Source organism: Rhyacophila brunnea, unplaced genomic scaffold, assembly GCF_057557595.1.
Source record: "Rhyacophila brunnea isolate RB1 unplaced genomic scaffold, BYU_Rbru_1.0 scaffold_7, whole genome shotgun sequence".
NCBI lineage: Eukaryota > Metazoa > Arthropoda > Insecta > Trichoptera > Rhyacophilidae > Rhyacophila > Rhyacophila brunnea.
The window spans coordinates 8,503,366-8,529,164 of record NW_028233339.1 but is presented as its reverse complement, the minus strand read 5'-3'; the positions used below and the strand labels follow the sequence as shown (position 1 = coordinate 8,529,164).

General features: G+C 34.2%; 3 protein-coding genes across 6 annotated transcripts in view; 2 read left to right on the top strand and 1 right to left on the bottom strand.

The window, feature by feature from the left end:
• Nucleotides 1-4,100, top strand: part of osp (myosin phosphatase Rho interacting protein outspread) — a 719,850-nt gene extending 715,750 nt beyond the window's left edge. For all 4 annotated transcript variants that reach the window (XM_085957975.1, XM_085957972.1, XM_085957973.1 and 1 more), the window contains 2 exons: nucleotides 861-977; nucleotides 2,626-4,100. In XM_085957975.1, coding sequence (XP_085814101.1) covers nucleotides 861-977; nucleotides 2,626-2,631 — 123 coding nt within the window. In that variant the 3' untranslated portion in view covers nucleotides 2,632-4,100. The remainder of the gene's footprint in view (nucleotides 1-860; nucleotides 978-2,625) is intronic.
• Nucleotides 4,101-4,242: 142 nt separating this feature from the next.
• On the top strand, nucleotides 4,243-6,586 carry LOC147064441 (uncharacterized). Its single transcript, XM_085957970.1, has 3 exons — nucleotides 4,243-4,437; nucleotides 4,772-4,909; nucleotides 6,450-6,586. The coding sequence occupies exons 1-3, from the start codon at nucleotides 4,303-4,305 to the stop codon at nucleotides 6,528-6,530; spliced, it is 354 nt and encodes a 117-aa protein (XP_085814096.1). The 5' UTR covers nucleotides 4,243-4,302; the 3' UTR covers nucleotides 6,531-6,586.
• A 550-nt stretch (nucleotides 6,587-7,136) lies between these two features.
• Nucleotides 7,137-25,245, bottom strand: LOC147064440 (uncharacterized). The gene is made up of 12 exons (XM_085957650.1): nucleotides 25,127-25,245; nucleotides 22,315-22,488; nucleotides 21,365-21,497; nucleotides 18,079-18,327; nucleotides 15,128-15,255; nucleotides 14,500-14,611; nucleotides 14,219-14,404; nucleotides 13,232-13,481; nucleotides 11,270-11,470; nucleotides 11,009-11,148; nucleotides 9,515-9,745; nucleotides 7,137-7,556 (listed from the first exon to the last, which is right to left on the bottom strand). The coding sequence occupies exons 1-12, from the start codon at nucleotides 25,243-25,245 to the stop codon at nucleotides 7,137-7,139; spliced, it is 2,343 nt and encodes a 780-aa protein (XP_085813776.1).
• Between the last annotated feature and the right edge of the window lie 554 nt (nucleotides 25,246-25,799).

Sequence of the window (25,799 nt, the reverse complement as noted above, 5' to 3'; positions counted from 1 at the left end):
TAACGGCAAAATTGTCACATCAGAGGTTTTAACAGGTCAAGCATGATGATATATGTCAATATTGACAAGATTACCTATTCTTGGTAGTGTGGTTGATGGTGTTTCATTGTAAATTTGGAAAATTAATAAATTTAAATGATAGGTATAATATCGTCTCTGTTCTGGCAGAACACACAAACTGGAGAATACTAGTTTTGAGTAATTTGACTTTGACGTTGTTAAAATGTTTGAAATGGTCTATCATGTGAGTTTATTAAGTAATCGTAAAAAGGATGACTTTAAAATAAAGACTGTTTATTTATTAAGAAGGTTTCCAGACGGTAAAGTTTGAAATAAGGAACATTTTGGTATAACTAACTCAATATGTAATTTTTTCGAATTAGTGTCTTCTGCCAGAACAATGACGATATGTAATGTTTTAATGTTGTTAACACAATTCATCAAATTAAATTCGTAATGAATCTTGTAATGACATTATGTAATCCAACTAAAAGTTTACTTCTATCAATTAAAAATGATTCCCACCTTTAAAGCAATAAAGAGTTGTATCTAGTATAGGTTACTTTACCATCTCTGTAGCTAAAGAAATCCTTGCACTTCATAATGATTTTAATAATGAATGACATCACTTAATTACAGTAGGAATAGTGATATGTAATCATTAAAATCGCAACATTCTTTGGACCCCTTAAAACTTGTTCGTCAAACTATAATGAGCAGTGTTTTTTTAATATTTTTTTTTCTAATTTACTCACCATAAATGAATGTATTTATATAAATATAATACATACAGGCATCTTCTTAACAATGACAGAATTCTTCGTTATCTCTGTTATACAAATAAAGGTGATTTTTTGCAGAAGACAACAAGACCCAGTCAACTGACATTGGAACCGGCAAAGTCTGTAGTGCGCAAAACAAAAATCCAATTCGCAAAGACAGAAAGCACAAGGAACCTCCGGCTCTCCCCAGTGCAGGTAATGATATCATTATCAATGTGTAACGCCGTATCGAGCAATTTGTTATAAAGAGATGTTTTAGCACAACTGCTTTCGTCATTTATCATCAGAATAAACAGCTCAAGTACCTATGTATTATAGGTACAGTAAAAACAAAACAATGATTCGGTCGGTCGATGGTGTGCGTGCGGATGTTTAGCCCTACTAGTGCTACTAATTACCTGGCAGTCGGTGTGCCCGTAGCGCTTACTATGGTATACGTATTTGTATGCATACAATCCACGAACCGAATCATTGTTTTGTTTTTACTGTACATACTTTTACTTACTGATAGCCTTTAATTACAAATAGCAATACATTTATCACTGATTGCGAGATATTCTCTTAAAATAATAAAAAATGAGTACCTTATCATTACAGATTTTTATGAGGGATGGTTGTTATTCACTCATTTAGGTCATTGGTCTGGCATACAATAGGTACCTACTTAAATCTTACAGTGTAATATGAACGTCTTGTACTTATGTATATAATATGTAAATAAATGTACTAATGAATTATGTAGTCGATTACTATTTTGGAAAAAGTTAACCTTAAAATTGTGATTTCTTCTACGAATTACTTAGGGTAATTTAAATTATTTTTACCGTTATTATTTCCGGATTGCTCTTATGTGAAGCATGTTGCATTGTTTTCTCTCACTCAGCGTCATTCTACTACTTCATATTTTCTGTCAACTTCACACTTATGTTGCTATATTTATAGTGACGGTATCAAATAATAAATACCTATCTACTTATTGTAAACTGAAATCAAGCATTCAATTTCTTACAAACCGAAATGAATTGAGTTCTAATTATCTACACAGACACGAAAGATTGTCAATAGATATTAAAAAAATATTTTTATTCAAACTAGCGTAACCAATTTGACATGTTTTGTATGCATCCATTAATTGATGTAGTGTTGCAATACTTACAATTATTTAAGTAATTATTATCCAATTTCTAGTTACATTGTATCTTCAGTGTGTGCATTTATTCAAATAAACCAGTGATTAATTATGAAGTTACGTAACGTTTATATTGACCATTAGTTTGTGATTATTCAATCTAAATTATTGTGTTGTCTTCACACTTTTATCATTGTACGAGGGTTGTCCAGGAATTAAAGACCCTTATTCATTTTCGGTGACACGGACGTTATTTCTCAAAAAAAGGCAGCACTGGCGTGTAGCGCAGACTTCCCCCTCTTCAGAATGAGTGATGGGCTGACTCGGTAGCTGCTTCAGTATGACCTTTGCGTCTGTTTGAGATGGATGCTCCACTGTCGAATCCCGCCATCTGCGAGGTGGGTTCAATCACTCGCTCTCTCAACCAGGAGGGGGTCCGCCCTGTTGAAATTCATCGTCGTGTCACATCCATATATGGTAATGTGATGAACCAGTGGAATGTCAGGAAGTGGTGTGCTGAGTTTTCGAGTGGTAGAACGAGTATTGATGATGAGGGAAGAGGAAGGAGGTCATCAATTGATGACACTTTGTTGAAGAAAATCGATAATAGGCTTTGTGAAGATCGCCATCGCGAAAATCTATAATTCTTGGACAACCCTCATATTATGTAATGTTTTATATTTAGCTAATGAAGTGAATTGATTTGTTTTTCAGAACTGAGTGGGTTCACCCGTGCGTCTCGTTGTTCGGTGTCTTCATCGACGCTTGCCTCCATCTCTCCCCTCGTCGGGATAGTTGCCGAGCGCAAGAAACGTTTCGAGTTGTAATTCAAACTGCACCGTCTTCCATCCACTGTCACCGACCAGCCTTCGACACCAGTTTTATTATAAATAACCTACCCCATACCTCTCTTTGTCTTAACATCTCCGCAAGGTTTATTATTTAGCTGTGGTATTTTAGAGATTTATTGTATTTATAAAATGAAACAAGTGTGTGAATTGAAGTCATTAAGATTATAAATAAATACTTGTTATTTATTGATTTTTGGATTTGTTTTTCACAAAAAAAGTTTTGAAATATATTGTTTTTGTAGCTTTAGAGTTGAATTTTGTTTTTGTTATCGGTCTCCCGGCGTTGACTTTATCAATGAGAACTGTCTCAAATCGAAATTTCATTATTTAATGTTGTATTAATTAATTAATTGTATTCTTGAAGATTTGTTTAAATTCTTTGTGTTACCAAATAATACCGCCTTTATAGGAATATAATATTATGTTTGTAATAAATAATACTTGTAATTATATAACAATATGAAATAACCAGTTATATACGTACGTTTTAGTTCAATAAGCCGAACAATATAAAAAGCTCTCTTCCATCTTAATCAGCTGTCCGTTAGTTTTAGTGTTAGTGTACCATAATCGGTTTAGGGCATTATTTATTGCAAATGTGTTTATTCTATATTATTTACTTACCCACCCACCTGATTTTTATTCTACATATATAAAAAAATGTAAATCTTTATTGAAAATATTATATCTCATAAGAAAATTTGTAATTAACATTATTTAGTTTATCTTTAAGGTTTACAAATAAAGAAAACAAGTTTTGCACATAACTGCAGCTGTTTATTTAAAAAAAAACATTAGTTATTGGATACATCGTAATGAGAAATAGTTTTAGATAGGTACCTAATAATATATGAGAAAATATTTGCTTTGTTTTTTTGCCACGGGTTGTTATTATTGTCTTATAATATATCCTAAGTGTTTTCAATTTATGTTCAAATATCCAATTCGTATACTCCAAAAATATGCAATATTGAACACATTATAGTCACGTTGTTATGTATAGAATTTTCACATTGTTACAATTTCAATTTATCATATATTTGTAACTAACTCACCCTATCATATAGATATTATATGTTTTCGTTTTATATTATAGTTTATGTAGATACAAGTTTGCTTACAATATTGGTTTGTGTTTTAACAAATGTGTGTCTTACATTAAATTATTGTATCCGAGAGTTTTATGCATGAATCCACTAAATATATACAAAGAAAATATTGGAAAATGTAATTTGGCATTTGCACTGCAATTAATTTGTTACGTCAAGTTTTACTATGTATATAAAATACATTTAAAAATTAGATGCGCAATCTTGATTGATATTTCAAAATAAAGGCAACAAATAAATTAAAAGTGTATTTTTATTTAAATCAGAACCATCTCTTGACAGTTTTACAAACTACAATAAACATGTTTTGAGATAAAAACAATCCCTGCATTACCATCACAGCAGTTTATTGATTTCTCATATTTGAAAAACAAATCTGTCAAAAACATACAAGCACTCAATTTTATTTCTATTATAATTTTGAAGTAGCAATGGAATCCAGTTTGACAGGGAGTCTTTGGATATTATCTTTATTATGTTTGGCACAAAATCTATTTGCAAATAAAGAGAAAACACCAGTTGTTTTCACTTTCCCTGAGTATCAATATAAGGAAACAGCCAAAAATGTAAGTCATTATTTTGTATAGAATTATTAACAAACTTAACATCAAATTGGTTATTCATTCATTACCTTACAACAGTGTTTTTTGACAACCGCTCCTACTTAAAAATCCTTAAAAGTTAGGTTAGACCACTCATACGACTCACAGTTTCCAGAACATCAATACGATTATATTCATGTACGGGTATTTTTAAACCGAATCTTTATACATCAAAAATATCGATTACAACAAAGTAGTTCCTGTGTTCAATTGAAATTATTCATTGATTGCAATCGATCAGAGAACTTTGCATTAGTTTTAACTTTGACTAACAAATACTTGTTATTTTGTCCATTAGGAGATGACATTTAGAGAGTTTGAAACTGCATGTGAGCAAAGTAGAGCATGCAGCCAATCTGGAGGAATCGCAAGAGTCAGATGCATCAGGGAATGCGTTTCACCGCCATGCTACCGCGAAATCTATCACAAAGATCAGGTAACTATACTCTCCAGTTAAAACATTACTAAAAACACTAACAATAAGATATTTTGACGCTTTCAGTTTGAATTTAAAATAGAGACAGAACATTAGTAAAATGACCGAAAGACAAAAAATAAATGTACATTATAAAATTGCAAATTAGCCGACTTCTTGTATTTGGTTTTGCCTTTAACTGCTTTATTCTTCTTTTTTCAACGTTTTGGACTTGTCGCAAATACTTAGCAATGTTTTGCTGTCAGCTAAATGAACATTATTTGGCATGCCCACAGCGGCATTTACATTTATAGATCTAACAGACCTCTGCAACAGCCTAAGATATCGAGGAAAGTAGGAAGAAGACTATATACTAATAACCCAAAAACGAAATACAATAAGAATCAACCGTGAAAGTCCCAAGCAATATACTTTAATAAAATTTCTAAATAATGTAATTCCACTTATAAGTAATTTAAGTAAATTACAGCACAATACAATGCCAATTAGACCAATAACAACAGTCATTATCAAAATGAAGGTTTTGTCTTAAACAATGGTAGTTTTATAACTTAATTCTAGTTGCGAAGCTACGAGTAGGTATATAACTTTGATCTTGACTTGTGAAAAATAGTTTAATCTGGAGAATTTCTTTAAACATAATAAATATTGTTATTCTTCCCAGTGGCATAGCTAGAAATATTGTACACCCATGCAAAAATAAGCGAGGGATTCCCTAACTAGCTTCTAAAAATGCCTCTTCTCAATGTTTTGGTTAAGTCGAATGAATTAACAGGCATCACTGTGCACTGTATATGCACACTGTGACTCGCTTTCCAAGTACAGTGGAACCCCGATCTACCGTTCTCGCATAAATCGTTTTCCCGCAAGGATCGTTCATTTTTGAAAGTCCCGCTAAACACCCATAAGAACAATGTTAAATAATCCCGCATTAACTGTTCCCCGATTTATCGTTTTACTCGATCTATCGTCTAAATATTATGGTCCCGTCACAAATATTATCCCGATTGACTGTTTTTGTTGAATATTTTTCATTTTGCTTTTGTAGAATCGTTTATGATTACAGACTATTACAGACCTTTCAGTCGCGTCGCTTTGTTTGCACAGGTCGGTTGAAGCTCAGGCTTGCCTCGCATCTCGTATCACGAAGTTTTATAAGTCGCAACTAAAATGCCCCCCATGAAGAAAACTAGAACTCTAACTGAGAAACTGAAAATAATTCAAGACGTCGAAAAAATCCAGGAGAAAAACGAGTTTTTTTTTATTTAATTTTTATATATCCCGCATTTATTATTTTTTTTCTAGGGTCCCTTGAAAATCGTAGAATCGAGGTTTCACTGTATAATATTGTTATTCTATTATGTATCGATTGTTTATCTTCATCTAAGAGACAGTCTTCGCCACTGCTTAATTGTGAAAAATTTTAATGACATTGTGCCACTGCCGCACCTCAAGTTATAATTGCCGGTCTTTGCATACTTTCCATATTCATTTCAATATTTTATTTCATAGTACATTATTATGCTTACTTCTATTGCAGCTCGAAGAAGGAGAGATCGATGTTAGGCTCAATTCTTTTAAAGGATGTTTTATACAGAAATCTGGGCGGCCAAGAAATTAAAAACGTTTTATTTTTAAGTGCATGTTATTTTATTTTTATTATTTAATAAAATCTTTATCAACAAAAAAGTTTTATCCATTTTCTTACATCATTCCTTAGTAAAAAAATCATAAGGCGGCGCACACACAACAACCAATTCTGGGTCAATCACATGCAGGGAATACAAAATATCTTAATTATTAATCTGTTCTGTGATCACATTCACAATTTATTTTCAATCTGCATTTAAAGGTCAATAAAAGTGTCAACATTGGTTTAGAAATATTCAGTTGGTGATTTTAACATAATACCTATAATATGATAGTGTTGGAAATGGTCGTCCTGGTAATTTATATAATGATGCTTAAAAATCACTGGTTAAGTCGGGTCCAAGACGTCCAAGAAAAAGATGACACACCCGAACGACAGATAGTCTGCCGGGGAATGGTAAATAAAGTAAATGTGAGCGGTACTATAACGGTAGCTGCAAGGAATGTTGTGTTCGTGCTTGTGTTACGCCACTGTACACACGTTTAGGACCGCAGCATCAAATTGTCCAGACTGTCCGTGCAATGAATACCTGGCCTGTGACATGACTGCACCCAAAAATGATTGTCGTATAGTCCTTTATTTTTTATTATCATCAAAAAATGAGCTTATCAGACTAAGTATTTTTTCAACCATTTCTTTTCTTTTTTGATCTAATGCATTTATAACATCATCTTTCTTGAACGCAGTCACTAAATAGGGTAATGTTAAAGAAACGGTATTGTACTCTGTGTCACAAAAAGATTGTTTTATGTCTTCGGAAGACTTCTTCGATGTCATTATCACTTTAATACAGCTAAGCCAATTGAAAACAAATTTGAGGAATCTTCGGTTGATTTTCGAAGGTTTGTTTTGGAATAAGAAAAATCTAATCATTATGTGTGTCCATTTTTCTTGAACCAATGTGACGATCAGTTGTGAATCTGTGTTATTTTGAGCTGCATATCTTAGCATAGTGTTTAGACATTCCAGGGCGCTGTCCGATTGACTTTTCGATTCCTGAAATAGATTATTCGATCAATGAAAATGTGGCGCATGAATCATTAAACCATTTCAAGAGACAGTAGGCGACAAGCACCATGACATGCACCTCAATGTGGGTTGCCCTTTACACTCATAACAGTTGAAATCATTTCGAAAATTTCATTCCACAAAAATCTTTCTACATTTAAAACAAAAATTTGACAGTTTTACTCGCTCCTGAAAAAAGGATGGTTCTGGATTTATGAGGTTTACAAGATAGACTGGTTGATGTACTGTCATTTTAACAGATAAAGTCACTAAAAGATTGGCATTATAGAAAAAATCTATAGATTTACAATATGGCGAAATATTTACATAAACAAATAAACTGGCAAAACACACAATGCATCAGCATGCATCCTAACGCAAGACTCAACTAGCTATTTGAGAAAGTGATGGGGAGCGGAGGAGAGAGGAGCGACTGGCAATTTTAAGAAATGTACGAAATAGCAACTTATATGAATATACATAATTTGAAAACATCTCATGCACACACTAGAAAAAATCGTTTTTGCAGAAAAAAATACGATGCCTTGAACGCCGACGGACTTGAACCTGTATCTGCTGGATTCGCGCCAGTATGTTTTACCAATAAACTACGGGCGCCTTAGATAATTGTGATGATTTTAACTAGTAGTTGTTACATGAAATGCTTATCGAATTGTGTTATAAGGTTGGCTATCGGTTTTGGTAGGTATATTAAATTAAGGTAGGTATCAATTAATTCATTAATTACTAACCGACGTCGCGGATTACTCCATTATTTAATTTTTATAACGTACATATACTTGCTAATAATTTTAATAAACTATTTTTTTATTCTATAAATAAGACACAAGATTTAAGAATGTAACATTCTATATAGGTACTGTATATACTCTCACAAGACCCGAAATACCTCCAAGGTAGAATGCAAGAACTCGCGGATGTCAGTCAAACGGTTGGCCTAAAGATATCTCGAGCAAGTCAGCAGCTACGTCTATCTCGGACAGCAGGTGCCCATAGACGGAAGCATGCACGATGAAATTGCTCTAAGAACAAATCTGGGATGGAGTGCTTTCGGACGTCTGAATAATATCTTCAAGAGTGACCTACCATTATGTCTTAAGCGTAGGGTATCCAACCAATGTGTGGTATCCGTGCTCTCGTATGGCTGAGAGACGTGGACCCTCAACACTAGAGATGTCCAAAGGCTAAGAGTCGCACAGCGAGGCATGGAGAGGTGTATGTTGGGCATCACGCGAAAGGACCGCAAGAGAAACGAATGGGTTAGGAAGCAGACAGGAGTACGCAATGTAATAGACGTTGCCTAACAGCCGAAATGGAGATGGGCGGGGCACATTGCTCGCCGAAAGGACGGCCGCTGGACAAATGCCGTCATCCAGTGGTACCCAAGGGGCACGAAACGGCCACAGGGTCGCCCTAAAAGCCGCTGGATTGACGAACTAGTAAAGTTCGGCGGAAATACGTGGCAGCGAATAACACAAGACCGAGAGAGTTGGAAGAAGCTTGGGGAGGCCTTCATCCAGCAGTGGATTGACCCCGGCTGATGATGATGATATAGGTACTAAATACATAATTTGAAAGCATCTCATGCATATACACATTATATAAAATCGTCTTAAAATCAAATTACGTATATTCAGTATATAGAATGTTACATTCTGAAGTCTTGTGTCTTATTCGTTGAATAAAAAAAATTGTTTAATAATATTGTATGAAAGTCGAGGGCCGCTTGTATTGTACATACATAGTAAGGTTTTAATTGTAAAATCGCAACATTACGGTATCCCATGTTATTGGTTCAAAAACATATTATTACGTTGATTAAAATTATTATGTAAAAACTATGGACACAATATCTGGAATCTCAACCTACAATAGGAGATTGTTGTCTAATACTAGATAAGTGCAACTGAAAATTTAATAAATACCTTGGCGCAAACCATTTGCAGTCTGAAAAATATAGCTTTGTATGTGTTGATATACTTGGATTTTGGATATTGAGGCACTATTGTAACCAGTGGAGACGTATTTCGTGTCTTTTGCTTTAATGCAAATGTTATGTGCAATAGCTGCATGATTGCTATCACTTTATGATTGTCTTTCTCCATTTTAAGCCATGAGATTATCGACGATGGCCGAAATTGGACGTTGTTGTCACACTAAAACAAAATCATAGTATTAATGGTAATGTCAGTCCTCGTGAATTCAATGGCGCAAGCGCTCTAAATAAATTGTAATAATAATTGAGTAAGTTTGGGATTCAAGTCCAAAAATAATCTGTACCTACACTATGAAAGATAATTGTGTTATTATATCATTTATTATATTATACAATACAACTTTACTGCATTTGCGAGTGTTTTAGAAGACAAGCAAAATTTGTTAATTAATTCTTGATAAAATGTGACTAGGATGGATACGCTTTGTCTGACGATGATCCAATGATTCTTCTCTCTCTCACTGAGAAATCCTCAAAAGGAGGCAAAAGTAAAGTGTCAGATAGGTTCCTTGCTAAAGTCGCACACAAAACACAAAGATGCCAGTGAGCCAACATAATATAGCAGTGATTCTGTTTGTTGGAGTGAAAGTCATCCTACACAATAATTAATAAATTCGAATATCTACTGTATATTTAATTTAAATATGTAATAAAAATATGAAAAGGTATTTTGTATTGGGTAATAATTTTTATATGTATATTTTTTAAGTTTCCATTATTTCTTATGGGGAAATTCGCTTTGATATATGAGTGCTTTGGATTACAAACATGTATCTGCGCACCTATTCTATACACAAGACTGCTTTCGGCCGCAATCTAGGGTAGGAAAGTATTCAAGTATTAGGACTTATTGTAACGATTACAATAAGTAAGTTGTAATTGTTACAATAAGTGTTATGTTTTAACAGCACCTCTCTTAGCTGTGATAAATTTTCGAGTGAGTTAGACAGTTTTGACAGTTTAAACAGCTAACTTATTGTAATCGTTACAATAAGTGTTAATATTTCTATACTTTCCTACCCTAGTTAGCTGTCGTAAAGGCCGAAAGCAGTCTTGTGTATAGAATAGATGCGCTGTAATGAATTATGTTCATAATCCAAGGCCGGACCATATTATTATATACACATAATAAACATGTAATAATATAGCTTTATTTATACCATGAAATAGTATTGTTTTAAAATGTTTTATTCTACTCATTAGATATTCGCAGATTGTACCTACTTTTTCGAATTACTCTTGTGCAAATTATTTTATCTATTTTAATATGTTCAGTAAACCTTTTATTAGAGTTTGTAGTTGACTAGTAATTTTGCAGAAATTGCAATTTCATCATGCAATTTGTTGAATTGTTCAGAGTTACCAACAACATTTCTCAATATTCTTGACCTACTTATAACTAATATAACTATATTAAACATACCTCTATTTCAAACGTTTCTTTATAATATGACATGTGGGATAGCATCATTATTGCAGATGTCGATATTCCTGCATCGTCACTTTTTAAGGCGTCGTAAATGAATTGTAAAAATACTGACGAGTTGATAAATTGGCACAATACTGAAAAAAAAGGTACGATCAATATATTATTATGTAGCACTTTTAACATGTGGTTTCTATTGATTATAAGTAATACCTAATATTATGTTAAAAATAAATATAATTATATATTTGTAATAACCTATTGAGTCATCCATCATTAAAGATGTATTCAGCAAAGCAAAGGCCCCTGATATCAGATGCATTGGCATGGATGTAAATTTTTGTTTTCGTGACGCTAATATTGTCACGATTAATGATGCACATTTTTGCACAATCATCAGCGATGGACGGGCAGGAACATAACTGCTGCATAGATTCAGCATGTGGCATACAGTTGCATCTGGAATACAAGATGATTGTTTTATTTTATCGGTATAGTGCAAGAGTTCCCTACCTTATTTTCATCAGGAACACATTTATAGCCAAAAATGGACTCGTGGGCACATTTTTTCCTAAATGTAACTTATATAACTTAAATAGACAACTCATTAATATAACATGTAGGTATTTGACAAATAAATATTATTAGTTCTATTTTTTTAACAATTCCTAGTATGTATTACAAATATTATGTTTTTATGTTTTTTTATCTATAAACATATAGATATATCGTCGGTCCCTATTAAAAAAGTCGGATCTGAAATTTTGTCATTTTCGGATTATTACGTAAAATTTATTTAAACACTTTAAACATTTATACCACAATCACAGTTTTTTTTGTTTGTTTGAAAAATTTCGAGATAGTTAAAAATGACGGATCTACCGAGAGTGTCCGAATAACAATATCGGTTCTTACCAACCGACATTGTTGGCTGGGCGTGGGTGAGCAAGATGCGTCGGATCTGACAGTTGCTGCTATATTCACCGGACAGACGGATGTTTTTATAAACGTTTAGAAAAGTTTCTATAACCCGTATTTTTATTCATTATGGCAAGCAATAGGTCACAAAGGATATTTGATGATTGCTCGTACTGAAAAATAGCATTTTGCAAATCCGACTTTTTTAGTAGGGACCGACGATATTATGAACGTCATAAAATAACATATTGGATTTCTTCCATGAACTTTTCATAGATAGAAATGTATGTGGATATTCATATCCTTAAACAGTCATTTAGATTCGAATCAGTGAGTCGCAACATGTATTATGATAGTTGAAAATAATGATAAAATAATACACAAATGTGTCAGTGGGCACAAGCAAAAGAGCTATGGGGCACACCAGCGCCCACGCGTAATATTAATACATCAACATAATTATATTAAAATAATTCGGGATTATCTTGCCATTGCTTTTAAAAGCATACATAAGTGAAACGGCAAATAATTTTCAACAATAGGTGAGACGAAATTTCGCATCGCCGCCAATCGCTGAACAGTATTCGAGGTGGGAGCACGTCGATTTTTTATGTGAAGGCGTCGTAAGAATATATTCTTATATTGTGTAAAGATGACTAAAAAATGTTATGCCTGTACTCGAAATAGCAAACATGTCAATGAATATATTATTATTATTACTAATATAACAATAAACATAACATTAAATGGACGCATGTTGAATTTTTATGAAAAATTATGTTCCGTTCAGAATGCGTCATTAGCACAACCGCGCGTCGCATAGTTACGATCTTTTTAGACCATGCCTCAGCTGAAGTATAACCTTAAGGAAACAATGAACCTACATACAGGTTAAAGTAAAAAAATGTGCAACGAGGTATACAAGATTTATACCAAGAATTATTGACAGTTACACTTAAAAGTATCATCAGTAGATACTATATAATTACAATATTACCCCCTGGACAACCCCCCCCTAATATAAAATGTAAATAAAATGAGAAATTTTTGATAATATGGAAGATAATGAAATTCTGCGCTGCTTTAGTGCTGGTAAACTTTTAGATCTTGCTTCATAAATATTTCTTAGGAAACTTTTTTTTAAATTAGCTACTTAGCTCAAAATTTCAGCTACAAAAATTATTTATTTGCAATGCCATCCATGTTAACGGGAGTAATATTTCAGCAAATTGTTGAAATTGAATGTCATCGATACTTTGGTAAGAGGCGACTGAGGCAAGCTGGAGATCAGGCGAGACTCACCGGTAACATCCGTTCCTCCATCAGCAATAGAAGACAATGTCTCTGGTAGGGAATCCCAGAGCATGATGCTGACTTCGTTGACGGTATCTTTATCACAGTGTGTACTAATGCAATAGTCTAGTTGATCCGCAGCATGCTTAAAAACATTCGGCGATCCATTTTGTATCAATTCGACTAATAAAATCAAAACGCTACTCTTAAATTCCAAGTCATTCGGTAATCTATTTTCTTTCTCCAGCCATAGAGATAGCTGGAACAAATTCACATACATACTGTTGTATTATTTAGATAATAGTCAAAAAATATTCATTTACAGTACACTCTCAGTAATCCGCCGCTCGTTTATCCGACAACTACTACAATCCGCCGTTATTTTTAGTAGTTGAAAGCACAAAATCAAGCTCTATAATTCGCCGGTATTCGATTCTCAAATTCAGTTGTTCGCCTCGTACAAGTACACAACGCAGATGGGCCTCTTTTGGAAACTTCTCCTTTGTAAAACGTACGTTCATCGCGAAGAAAGTAATGTATTATAATGTAAGTAAAGTACCCAAGGACCGCGTCACAATTATGCCGTGCTCCAATGCAACCGGGATACACAAACTGAAGCTTTGGTCATAGGGAAAGCCAGGAATCCCAAGCCATTCATGAATATCTGCCTTACTGAACAACTGGTTGTGTCAAGTGATTTAGATACTGTTTAATATTCAGTTAATAAACTTAGTTTATAAATATGTATAATTTAGTAAATACTTGATGTTGATTATAAATAAAACCGTAATTATTTTGCTAGTACAAATTTCTCAAAAAAAATATTTTTTCGAAATACCTGTTTTAATTTTGAAACTATTCTGTAAATCAATCCACGATGCAAAATGACTTGCGGTTAATTGAAACAATAGTTCATAAATATTTTATTATCGGGTTCAGTTACATATAATTAGGCTCTGTTTAGTAAAGAAGGTCACCTTCGATGTTTGTTCTTACCACATTTTTCTGAACACGTAGAGAGATCCTATTGGATGAAAATGCCCAATAGATTATGAATGGATGATGCGTGTACAGCTCTGTAGTATTTACAGCGATGAGGTTGTTTATCTTTCCGTTTGCTTTGCCAATTTTCAAAATTTCCTCATTTGAAAGATTGCGATTATCAATGGATCTCCCTGCCATCTGTGCACCAACGAAATTAGCTCATTATTAATAGAAAAACAACATGACCATTGATTATAATGTAACTGAGAATCGTGAAAAAATTAAACTGTTACCGCAAATATAAACCACAAGCATTTGGTGATTGGTTCAGGATATCGAGTTTTCGGTGGAATTGACAAAATATATTCCAATAAGCTTGAATACAGGGAAGCATCGCTTTCAGAGCTGTAAACATAAGTGCACCATAAGAACTTAAGATGTATGAAAATAATGTGATAACATAAATTCCTTAATATTGCATTTACATATTAAAAATTATAAAGAAAATAGTCTATGATAGGTACATATCAGTGGCGTACGGTCCATATATTATGCTGTAGTTGCAGAGCATCCCCAGAAATAATTGATAATGTACTATGTACTAAATAATATTATGTAGGTATTTATTGTGCAGTCATATGGTTTTTTTTATTAGGTACTTCTAAATGTTCTTTCTAATAATATTACCTAAATTTTAAAATATTTCAGAGCTTATACATTGCAACACCACACGCTATACTTCTTCATTGGCCACTCGCCAAGATTTAATTAGTTACAACTTAATATGTAGCAAAATAATAGTTATAGGTATATTATTATGTATAAGCAAAAGTCACCGCACATCACTGGTACTAATTAATTGTATTACATAATGTCCCAGATTCACAACATACATTAAATATGCAACACTATATTACTCACTTTTTTAATTTCAAGCATTGAAAGTAGTAATATACCAATATTCCATTGATTGTGGCATCGGAAGCGGAGAGATTGTTCAATTTAACAATCCACGGTTCTTTTGTTGGTTTAATTTCTACCAGCCCTTCCTGTAAGTAATTCATCATCATTGTTACAACGCCAATCGTATATAGTATAATATTATCAGTATTCATTAGTGATGACATAGTAATATTATAATACTAACATAAAGATGCTTTTCAAATGCCTGAGCCGCCCCTTTCCAGTTGTTAAAACTGAAATTATCAATGGATAGAATGTACAATATTTTAGCCATGATAATTGAACAGATTCTTGACGATTTCTTCCTGCAAACAAGGTATTGTAAAAGTAAGTATAGTCAGAAATCATTAATTATTTTTTTTCATGTTTAAATATTAAATTTTTTATAGGAGTATTGATACACCCCTGTTACAGGCGGGCTTCTCCCGGTGTAAAATAATCATTTAGTAGCTTAAGTCGAAACGTAACCCTGACCTCTAGAAACGGCTTCATAAAACATCTAATCTGATTCCTTGCTCAACCACGTAAGTATTTCTTTTTAATTTAAAAAGTAAAAATGATGATGGATGAAAGAGATAATTTTAAGACTAAATATAAGGATTTAAATATAATAAATTTTGCCGCGCATTGTGCGTGAAATCCTCGCGCGCCGGCGCCAGGGTCAGGCTCGTGATTCGCCGAATCAAAGATCACGCGATAAAATTTGGCCAATCACGAGAGTCCTTTTTTTGCTGGATGGCGTCGGTACGAGGAATTTAAAAAGAAAGAAAAAAGGAAGTTAGTAAGCGTCCCCTTTCCGATAAGTACGGACCTGACGACTACAACTGTAAAAATCCCAAATATAATTTGTAAAACTAAAAATTAAGAAAATGTAAAATATAAACAATATCACGTTACGAGCACGAAGGACTGTGTTTTATTTACACTCCAACCGTAATAATTTCTTTTTTTGTGAATCCGGGGTTCGATGGACTCCTGAGCTAGCCGCTGGAACCCCGGGGATCTCAATGGCGCCCTTGGCAACGTGAAGCTCGAAGAATCGCATGGATTCTTCCGAACCCGCGAAATAAAATTTACGCCCGCGAACGCTAAATAAAAGTTTACGATCCAGGAGCCGGAACAACCAAGAAATGGTTAACTAAAAAGCGGACTCCGACGTAACCCTTATCGAAGAAGAAGTGCTGTCTCCAACATCAAACCGGGAGGGCCCTCTGGTGTTCGAAGACAGTCCACATACGGAGCTGACCGCGCCTAGCGTCGTGCTGGAGACCGTAGCACCAGCGCGTCTCCAGTACGACGAATGGCTGCACAAATCCCACCTATGGAGACCAGACACATCATCGACGGTATCCAGCGAGGAGGGCTCGTAGAGGCCACGGCCCACTCACGACGAAAAACGGCGAGCAAAATGCCGATTTTCCTAGGGTATCACTAACATGTGTACCCTAGTCGACCACGGGATGTTCGGTGAGGAGAGAAAAAGGAAACGCGAGGCTAGGGAGCCTCACAAGAGGGCTGAGAAGGCGCGCAAGCTGAGATGAATCGAAGAAGCTGTACGGGCGCAGGCTCGACCACGAGGAGATGAAGCAGGACCAGTCGCCAACCCTCTAGTCAAGGGTGAACGCCGAGTTGCTGTTGGAAGTTTCAGTGTAAACAGTGTAGTTAAAAGTGAAGATAATAATCGTAAATATCCGGAAATTCTTCTAATTACGGATAAAAAGTTAATTAAGGACCCACTTTCTGAGCCCTATAATCTTAAGTTCGTTAGTAAGAAAAATGTACATTCTAGTTTTAAAAATAACGCTCCGCAAAGTGACGCCAATTCTTTCCGTTCAAATAAAGTAAATATGAATGAATTCGAAAACATTAACATTGAAAATCGCAAACAATTTTATAAACGGGAAAGACGATATTCTACAGTAGCGCGAAACCTGTTTCAAAGTTACACCGTGTTAATAATTTGAATCCAAAGAGAAACGAAGAAAATAGTATACGACCGTCACTATTATTTCTTTACAAATTACCAATCGTAAATTTAACACAGCGAAAACGGAACGGGAATAATAAGGCGTCACGACAAAGTGTTAGTTGTTATGTTAAATTTTAATAATAAGTTAAAATTAGGTATAAGAGGATGAAAGTAGAGATTGTATGCTTGTGATAAAAAAAAAAAAAAAATGAGTCAATAAGCCGTAAATTTCTCAACGGGGTTTCAATAATAATAACAAAACGTGAGAGGCACCGCAAATCGGCGCGGCGCGCCTTGGAATAGGATGTCGGGCGCGTAAAACGAAACAACAATTTTTTTTTTTTAATAAAATGGGTTTCACTAAAAATAGAGTTAATTACACAGTTTTAAGTGTACTGATTCAGAAATAAATATAATGAGAGGGTGGAATATTTCAATTTTTTAATATCAATGTGATTTATACAGTCAATACAATGTTGCAAAATAATTATGGGTATTAGGGTAAAATATTAAATGTGATAGTAAGTACCATAAGTACAATGGGAAGATTTTATATAAAATTAGTAGCTATTTAATGTATGGGGTAGGAGCAATTAATAAAGTAAACTCGAATAAATTTAAAGTACAGGAAGTCTAATGAACGAATAAATTACTAAAGAAAGAGAAAGAATAAATACAGATGAAGACAATTTGGAAGCACAAAGGGAGCCACCTCTCGAAGTAAGCGCATCCAAAGGCAGCGTAGCCGAAAATTCATGATACCAAAGCTTGATGGTGTGGAGAGTGCGCACTCTCCTTTCTCGCGCAGGTTCATGGAGAGACTAGGGACGTGACGCCTGAAAGATATCGTGAAACAACAAGAGGTACTTCCGAAGTGTAACCATCTATAAAAAAAAAAGAAAGGGAAAAGGATACTTATTGTAAACATCCATCCTATTACCTGTGGGAGAGCCGTGCCGCCGTCAACGAGCCTGGCCGTTGTACCGCTATACGATGCCTTGCCCGCAGTAATAGGAACAGATGGAGACACAGTACCTGTCCATCTATGAGGTGATACTCCAGAGACCAGCAGATCAGTGGAAAACTTTCCACAGAAAGATATCCGCTGCTCGGAACGAGCCTGGCTCATTAGTAACGCCACTACCACGCCCTGGTTGCAAAGGCAGACGACGCCAAACGAGGTACGCTCCTATTGCACCAGAAGAAGAAAAACATAACACGAAATAATAATTCCGAACGAGGGCCAAACGTCTACAAATGTAGCCCCTAGGAATACAAAAGAAAGATTGGAAAGCGCGAGAGTCAAAGACTGCAGCTTCGCGACCCCTCCGCTGACTAATAAAAACGAATAAAATAACAAGAAAACCTAATTAAAACAAAGTAACACAAAATAAATGTACTACACTGAAATTAAATCAAACTCTGACCTATTCAAAAGTATCGCGAAAGCATTGATTTGAGCTGAAAATAATAATCCAAAATAAATATAGAAAATAATAAAAATAGAGCTAAAGTATAGAGTTTTATGTTAGAATAGTTAGATTGTAGTTGAATTCTTTTATAAACTGTTTATCATGCCATGTACTTAACGGATGAACAAGGAATTGGATGGGTGGCCGATGAGATCAGGGCGTACCTTTCGACTTTAATCCAGATGGGGCGAATTGATACACCCCTGTTACAGGCGGGCTTCTCCCGGTGTAAAATAATCATTTAGTAGCTTAAGTCGAAACGTAACCCTGACCTCTAGAAACGGCTTCATAAAACATCTAATCTGATTCCTTGCTCAACCACGTAAGTATTTCTTTTTAATTTAAAAAGTAAAAATGATGATGGATGAAAGAGATAATTTTAAGACTAAATATAAGGATTTAAATATAATAAATTTTGCCGCGCATTGTGCGTGAAATCCTCGCGCGCCGGCGCCAGGGTCAGGCTCGTGATTCGCCGAATCAAAGATCACGCGATAAAATTTGGCCAATCACGAGAGTCCTTTTTTTGCTGGATGGCGTCGGTACGAGGAATTTAAAAAGAAAGAAAAAAGGAAGTTAGTAAGCGTCCCCTTTCCGATAAGTACGGACCTGACGACTACAACTGTAAAAATCCCAAATATAATTTGTAAAACTAAAAATTAAGAAAATGTAAAATATAAACAATATCACGTTACGAGCACGAAGGACTGTGTTTTATTTACACTCCAACCGTAATAATTTCTTTTTTTGTGAATCCGGGGTTCGACGGACTCCTGAGCTAGCCGCTGGAACCCCGGGGATCTCAGTATCATAAAAAATAAATGTGAAAATGAAATACCCTGTATCCATCTGTTTATGTAACATGGTAAGAAAATCATTATCATAAAGATGTTTAACGAACGCCGGTAGAATATCTTGAATCGTCGGATCGTTCAGAAACATATTTAGTAAGTTGAGGAATTCTTCAATATTAGGAGTTAATAATGCCGAGTCAAAATTCTGAAACCAATATTTATTATTATATTAATAAGGGTGGAGCTTCGCTTCTTCCGACAATTCTCTCCACCTAACTATTTAAACTGGCTGCTCTTCGAATAAGTACCCAAAGCGAACTGGTGTTATCGATAGCTGTATCTAGCATATCCAGCCAGCGAATTTTTGGTCTGCCTCTTCTCCTCAATTCCGGGACACTACTTGCCAATTCAGGGTCGTTCGTATGGTGCACATGACCTAACCTGCTCAGTCGTACAATCTTCATTGAACTACCATAGAGGAGTCTCACAGACCGTAACAGCACTAGTTTTTTTATACCTACTACTAATTAATATAAATCTCACTCACATAGTAAAGCTTTTGTTAGGAAAACATGTGAAACGTATTAAAGAGTTTTAAAGAATACTAAAGGATTTGAATCCCTGAATTTCTTGAAAACATATTACATATTATATTAAAGCTTCATAATAATTAATTGTCATAATTATGTAAGTAACTTTATTTATGTACTAATTAATACTTATTTAATGCTGTTTACTAAATACATAAAGATGAAAATTTCTTATTTTTTTGAAGTTATACTTCTTTTGGCGCGTTTGGGAAATCAGATCAGAGTGTATTTTTGGCATGTGACATGTTACATATAATTTATTTTTTCACACGAAAAAAAACGCACTCGATTGGATTCGAACCACCGATTGGTCGGTTATCAGCTGAACGCACTATATTTACGCCACAGTATGATACTGCAATCGTGACGATTATACAGTATAATATTATATTTTAGAATTTTTCCGTTGCCTAGGCAGGGAATTTATTATTGTCGACCATTTGCAATTCCTTACGTAAACAAATGATTAAACGTCATAGTGGCAGTTGTTACTTTAAAAATAAAAACAACGATAAATAATTATATAATTTAGTAATATAAGAGGCCATCCATGGACTGAAACCGCATGCGGTTTAGATCCGTGTGCCAAATTAAACTTATGATTTTTGTTCATAAAAATATATTTTCACTAAATTTGTAAGTGTAAGTGTATGGTATAAACGGATACGATCAGATACTTATAATAAATTTTGTGAAAATATATTTCCATGAACAGAAAAGATAAGCTTTAGTATGGCACACGGTTCGAAACCGCATACGGTTTGAGTCCATGGATGGCCTATAAGTTAAAGTGTATAGAAATAAACCAACGGCGTTCCAATAAGCGGTCCTTTTTCTTGAGTGTGTAATTTAACATGATAATTAAGAGCTAGTCGAAGAATCTAGTTTATCACAAGTTTTGTTTTTGTTTTGTTACGCCAAAGATGTATAACTTCTAACGCGCGTACATAAATACACACCGTTTTTTTTTTAAATTGATTATATTGCAGTAAAATCAAATGAGTGAATCTTACTTTCAACTGTGAAGATGTATTGATCAGTGCAGTATAAACAGATTGTAAAATCGATTCTTTACACTTCAATATACTCTGCAATCGTTCATTTTCATATCTTGTTTCATCCTTATGAAGACTTTTAGTGTACTTGTCAAATACACATATTTTGCTAAACTGCAAAGCATCCATTGCGATGTGACTCATCATGCCGAAAGCCAAATGCATTCTACTATCCGAATCACATTTGAAATGATTTTCGAGAACCAAATTACACAACACGTCAATACACTTTTGGATAGTTTCAGTGGCACGAATTATCGTTTTGTGATTGATGTTAGTGTTGTAATGTGTTGGACTTATGATTAAATGGAGAACATAACTAGCGGCAAGCTTAGTATCCATGTTGAGACATGCATTGTCTAGTAATGCAGAAAGTAGTTCGAGTAACTGATGAGAATTATACGAACTCTCCGACGATATAACTCCAGATAATTTTAAACCGTCCACCCTAGAAAAGAAAATATAATTAAAAATTAAACTAAATATAAGTCAAAAATAACATAATTTGAAAAAACATCTTGGCAACTTTATTCCAATTATATAACACCATAACAACAAAATATTAATTTTCAGGATCGAGATACAGCTTTAAGTCTTATTGTCTTCATCAGTTTTACGGTATAATAATTGTCATGATATGAATATTTGTTTAAAATATGTTGCATAAAGAATAATTTAATATATACTACGTAAATTAGATAGGTACATATAAGTAATTTTCCTAGTGATTGTAAAAAACAACTATTTCTCTATGACACACATTTGCTTTATTTGAATGTTCATATTGTTTATATTATGGATATTCATTTTTTTGTAATGAATATTGATTTTATACTTTACGCGAAAATCAGGTAAGTAATAGAAATTTTCTTCTGTAGTTTTAGATGACTTTTCGCTTTAAAAACCTACTACAATCTTACAAAGGCAAATTCTGGGAAAGTTAAACTCAAATCCTATGGAATTGTACAAAACTCCCATTAATCAGAATTTATGTTATATTAAGATCATTTTTGTAGAAATAGATGTGTACGACATGTAAAGTTTCTAAGAAAACTTTATTAAATGACGTAAATTAAGGTATGCAACGATTTTTATAATAATTTCCGAAACAGAATGCCATTTTTAATATTTTTTGATTTTAATTTTATTTGAGCTGGGATCCGGTGCGTTCCAATCCATTTCGAGCACTGCAATGTACAATGTTAAATTTGTTGCGCTTAAAATAATAATATATGAATACAATAATATTAAAAAAAAATGCTCACTTCCAGAATACTTCCGACAAGAAGTACAGTGCGTGTTGCAAAATTTCCTCCAATACGTTTTCCTTTACAATAAAATGGATAGTGCGACCCACCGACGACACCACCACAGGTGCGTACGAATTATTGTAGAATTTCCGACAGTTTGAGAACTTCTTTAGGCACAAGATGATATTTCTGAAAATAAATAACAAACACGTGTTCAATTATTATTCACTCAGGTGTAGGTATAACTCGTTAAGTTGGTACCAAGCCAACTGTGCACAGAGAGGTAATAATTTGAACCTATTTGTAAACTTATGCCATTAGATGTACCTATATTGGATTCAGCTTTCACACTACCTCATTAAAATTTACTTTGACTAATCTAAATATAGGTAAGTAGGTTTGGAAACTATATATGCGAATTAAAAAATAACTACAGTAGCATTCGGTTATTACGATCACGGATATAGGGAGATTTTGGATGTAACAAGGAAACATTCGTTGACATTTTAGTTTATGATTTTCTCCATACATTTGTTCACTTTTATAACGAGCTGCTTATCGGTTATACCGAGCTAAAATATCGTCAAAAATTTTCTAAAAACTGTTAATGTGTCGATCGTTTAAAAACATATCGACCCTAAGCAATAAAATCCGACCAGGCAGGATGCTGCCGGGGTCGGATTACGTTTATGACACCAGTTAAGTGTCTAAATAATTGGTTGTATCGCCGAAAATGTTGAAAAAGTATCCACGCATATGGTTGAAATTCCATGTAAAAAATTCAAGGTTTGTGAAGCCGGTAGGTACGAGGGTGGGTCAATAAGTCCTTAGAAAAGCTGACAGGTGGCGCGACTAGTACTGTAAGCGGTTTGTTTTCATGCAGCGGCACTACCGATTCAGTATGCTGCGAAGTTTCAATCAGATTGGTCGGGTTGTTGTGTGTTTCTCGTACATTTAAAAAAAAAATTTGCTTGTGGAAAATGGAAAAATGGAAAATGGAGAAAATTGAGTTTAGAGCTGTTATTAAACATTTTAATATAAAAGGGTTAACAGCAAAGGAAATAAAAAATGAGTTGGATTTAGTTCACGGCATATCTGCTCCTTCACTTGCAACTATTTATAACTGGTTAAATGAATTTAAACGTGGTCGTACATCAACAAAGGATGAACCACGCTCAGGACGTCCTGTAGAGGTGACTACACCAGAAATGATCAATAAAATCCACGATATGGTGTTAAGTGACCGAAGATTAAAGTTGAGTGAGATAATTGAGGTTACAGGGATCTCAAAAGGTAGCGTCATTTCTATTTTACATGACAAATTGGGCATGAAAAATATTTCTGCAAGATGGGTGCCGCGTTTGCTCACAGTCGACAATAAACGCAATAGGGTGGTGGCCTCTAAAGCCATGTTGTCGCTCATGCAACGCAATCCGGATGAATTTTTTCGTCGCTTTGTGACTGTAGATGAAACATGGATACACCACTATACTCCCGAGACGAAAGAACAGTCAAAGCAGTGGATTGCGAAGACAAACCATGTCCAAAGAAGGCGAAAACCGTAAAATCAGCTGGTAAGGTTATGGCTACTGTATTTTGGGATGCACGTGAAATTATTTTCGTTGACTATTTGGAAAAAGGAAAAACAATAACAGGGGATTATTATGCATCTTTATTGGACCAGCTAAAAAACGAAATTGAAGAAAAACGGCCTCATTTAAACAGGAAAAAAATCCTCTTTCATCAGGACAATGCCCGTGTTCACACATGTTTACGATCAATGGCTAAAATTGAAGAATTGAAGTTCGAATTGGTCGACCACCCACCGTATTCGCCAGATTTAGCCCCCCCAGTGACTTTTTCCTTTTCCCAAACTTAAAAAAATGGCTAAGTGGACAACGTTTTTTTTCAAATGAAGAAGTCATCGATCGGACAAATGCTTATTTTGAGGACCTTCCGAAAACTTATTTTTCTGACGGTTTAAAAAAAATTGAGAAACGTCTAACCAAGTGTATTGAGCTCCAAGGAGATTATGTTGAGAAATAAAAAAAAAATACAAAAATAAAAACTGTTTTAATGCTTTTTTCTAAGGAATTATTGACCCACCCTCGTACCTACCAGTGTTCATTACAATAAACAACTTCTTTTGTAGTTTATGAATGCCATGCTTGTTTCGTGGAAAAATTCTAATTGTGTATTTTTGTTTGAATTGCGACTTTTTGTGTTATGTGACCGCTCATTTAATAATACCTATTCTCTGATATTACGAGTAACGCTTATGACAGTTTGACTGTAGGTATTATAATGTTATTACCATAAGTTATTAAATGACCATTAAAATATTTTTATGTAATATTGGGTTATTTCTAAAAAATAAATTTATGGATTTTTAATTCATTGTTCCCAAAAAATCAGTATGTTGTGAACAGTCATAAAAAACAAATTTGGAAACATTTTTAATATGGTAAGTAGTGCCATCTAGATTTTGAAATTTTATTAATATTTTATCCAGTGCTTTTACCATAGCGAATAAAATGTGTGCATATTCGAATTTTTCGAACAGCAAAAAAATATTGTGAACCTATTATTTGTGTTCTAACGGAATTTAATGTTCCTACAAAATTATTTGAAAGGTCGTAAACGATAAACACACTATGTTGTGACACATCCATAGTAAAATGTGAAAAACTATGACGTCGTAAAGAAATAATATCGATTTTTAAATAAAATAGCAGGTACCGCCTCCGTCAAAATCGATTAAAAAAAAAATTGAATTCAAAATAAAATAAAAACAAAAACACATCAACGAAAATCAATTCATACATACTTCAAAAGTAGAGCTTGCAATGTAGCAGATGCCTCGCAAAGAAAAATACAAAAATCGCTTGAAAGAAAAGTGTCGACGACAGCATTGAATACTGTTTTATGGTTTTCAATTTTCTTCATAATGTCATTCATAAAGCACACAGCCTTTAATTGCAATTGTGTATCTCGCGACATCAACATTGTCTTCAAAATTTCGACTTGCGTATTTGTGGATCTCGTTCGCATTAATTCGATCATGATAGAATATTGTGTTGTGTTAAACAAACGATTCAACAATATTAAAAACGATTCAAACACAAATAATAACGAGTTCAATTATTGTTTTTTGATATTTTTTGCGTGACGTTTCCACGACGAAAACTTTTACATTCCCACCAAATTTTCACTAACTTATCCTGTGTCAATGCCGTCAAGTTGGTATGAAGAATCAATATAAGTTTGAACGGACCAATCGGGAGTCGGCTAGCTAGCCTCACTTCGTTACAGTTTTTCTCGCGGGCTACCATTCGCATGCGCAAAATATCCCATACAAACAGATTTGTCGGACTTGCGTTTCACTTCACTTCGTTCTTTAGATCGCGAGGGACGTCGCGTAATTTCGTGCTAGTGTATTACATTCATTGTATGAAATATTGTTGTTCTGTACATGTGTGCGTGGATATAAAGTATTGTGT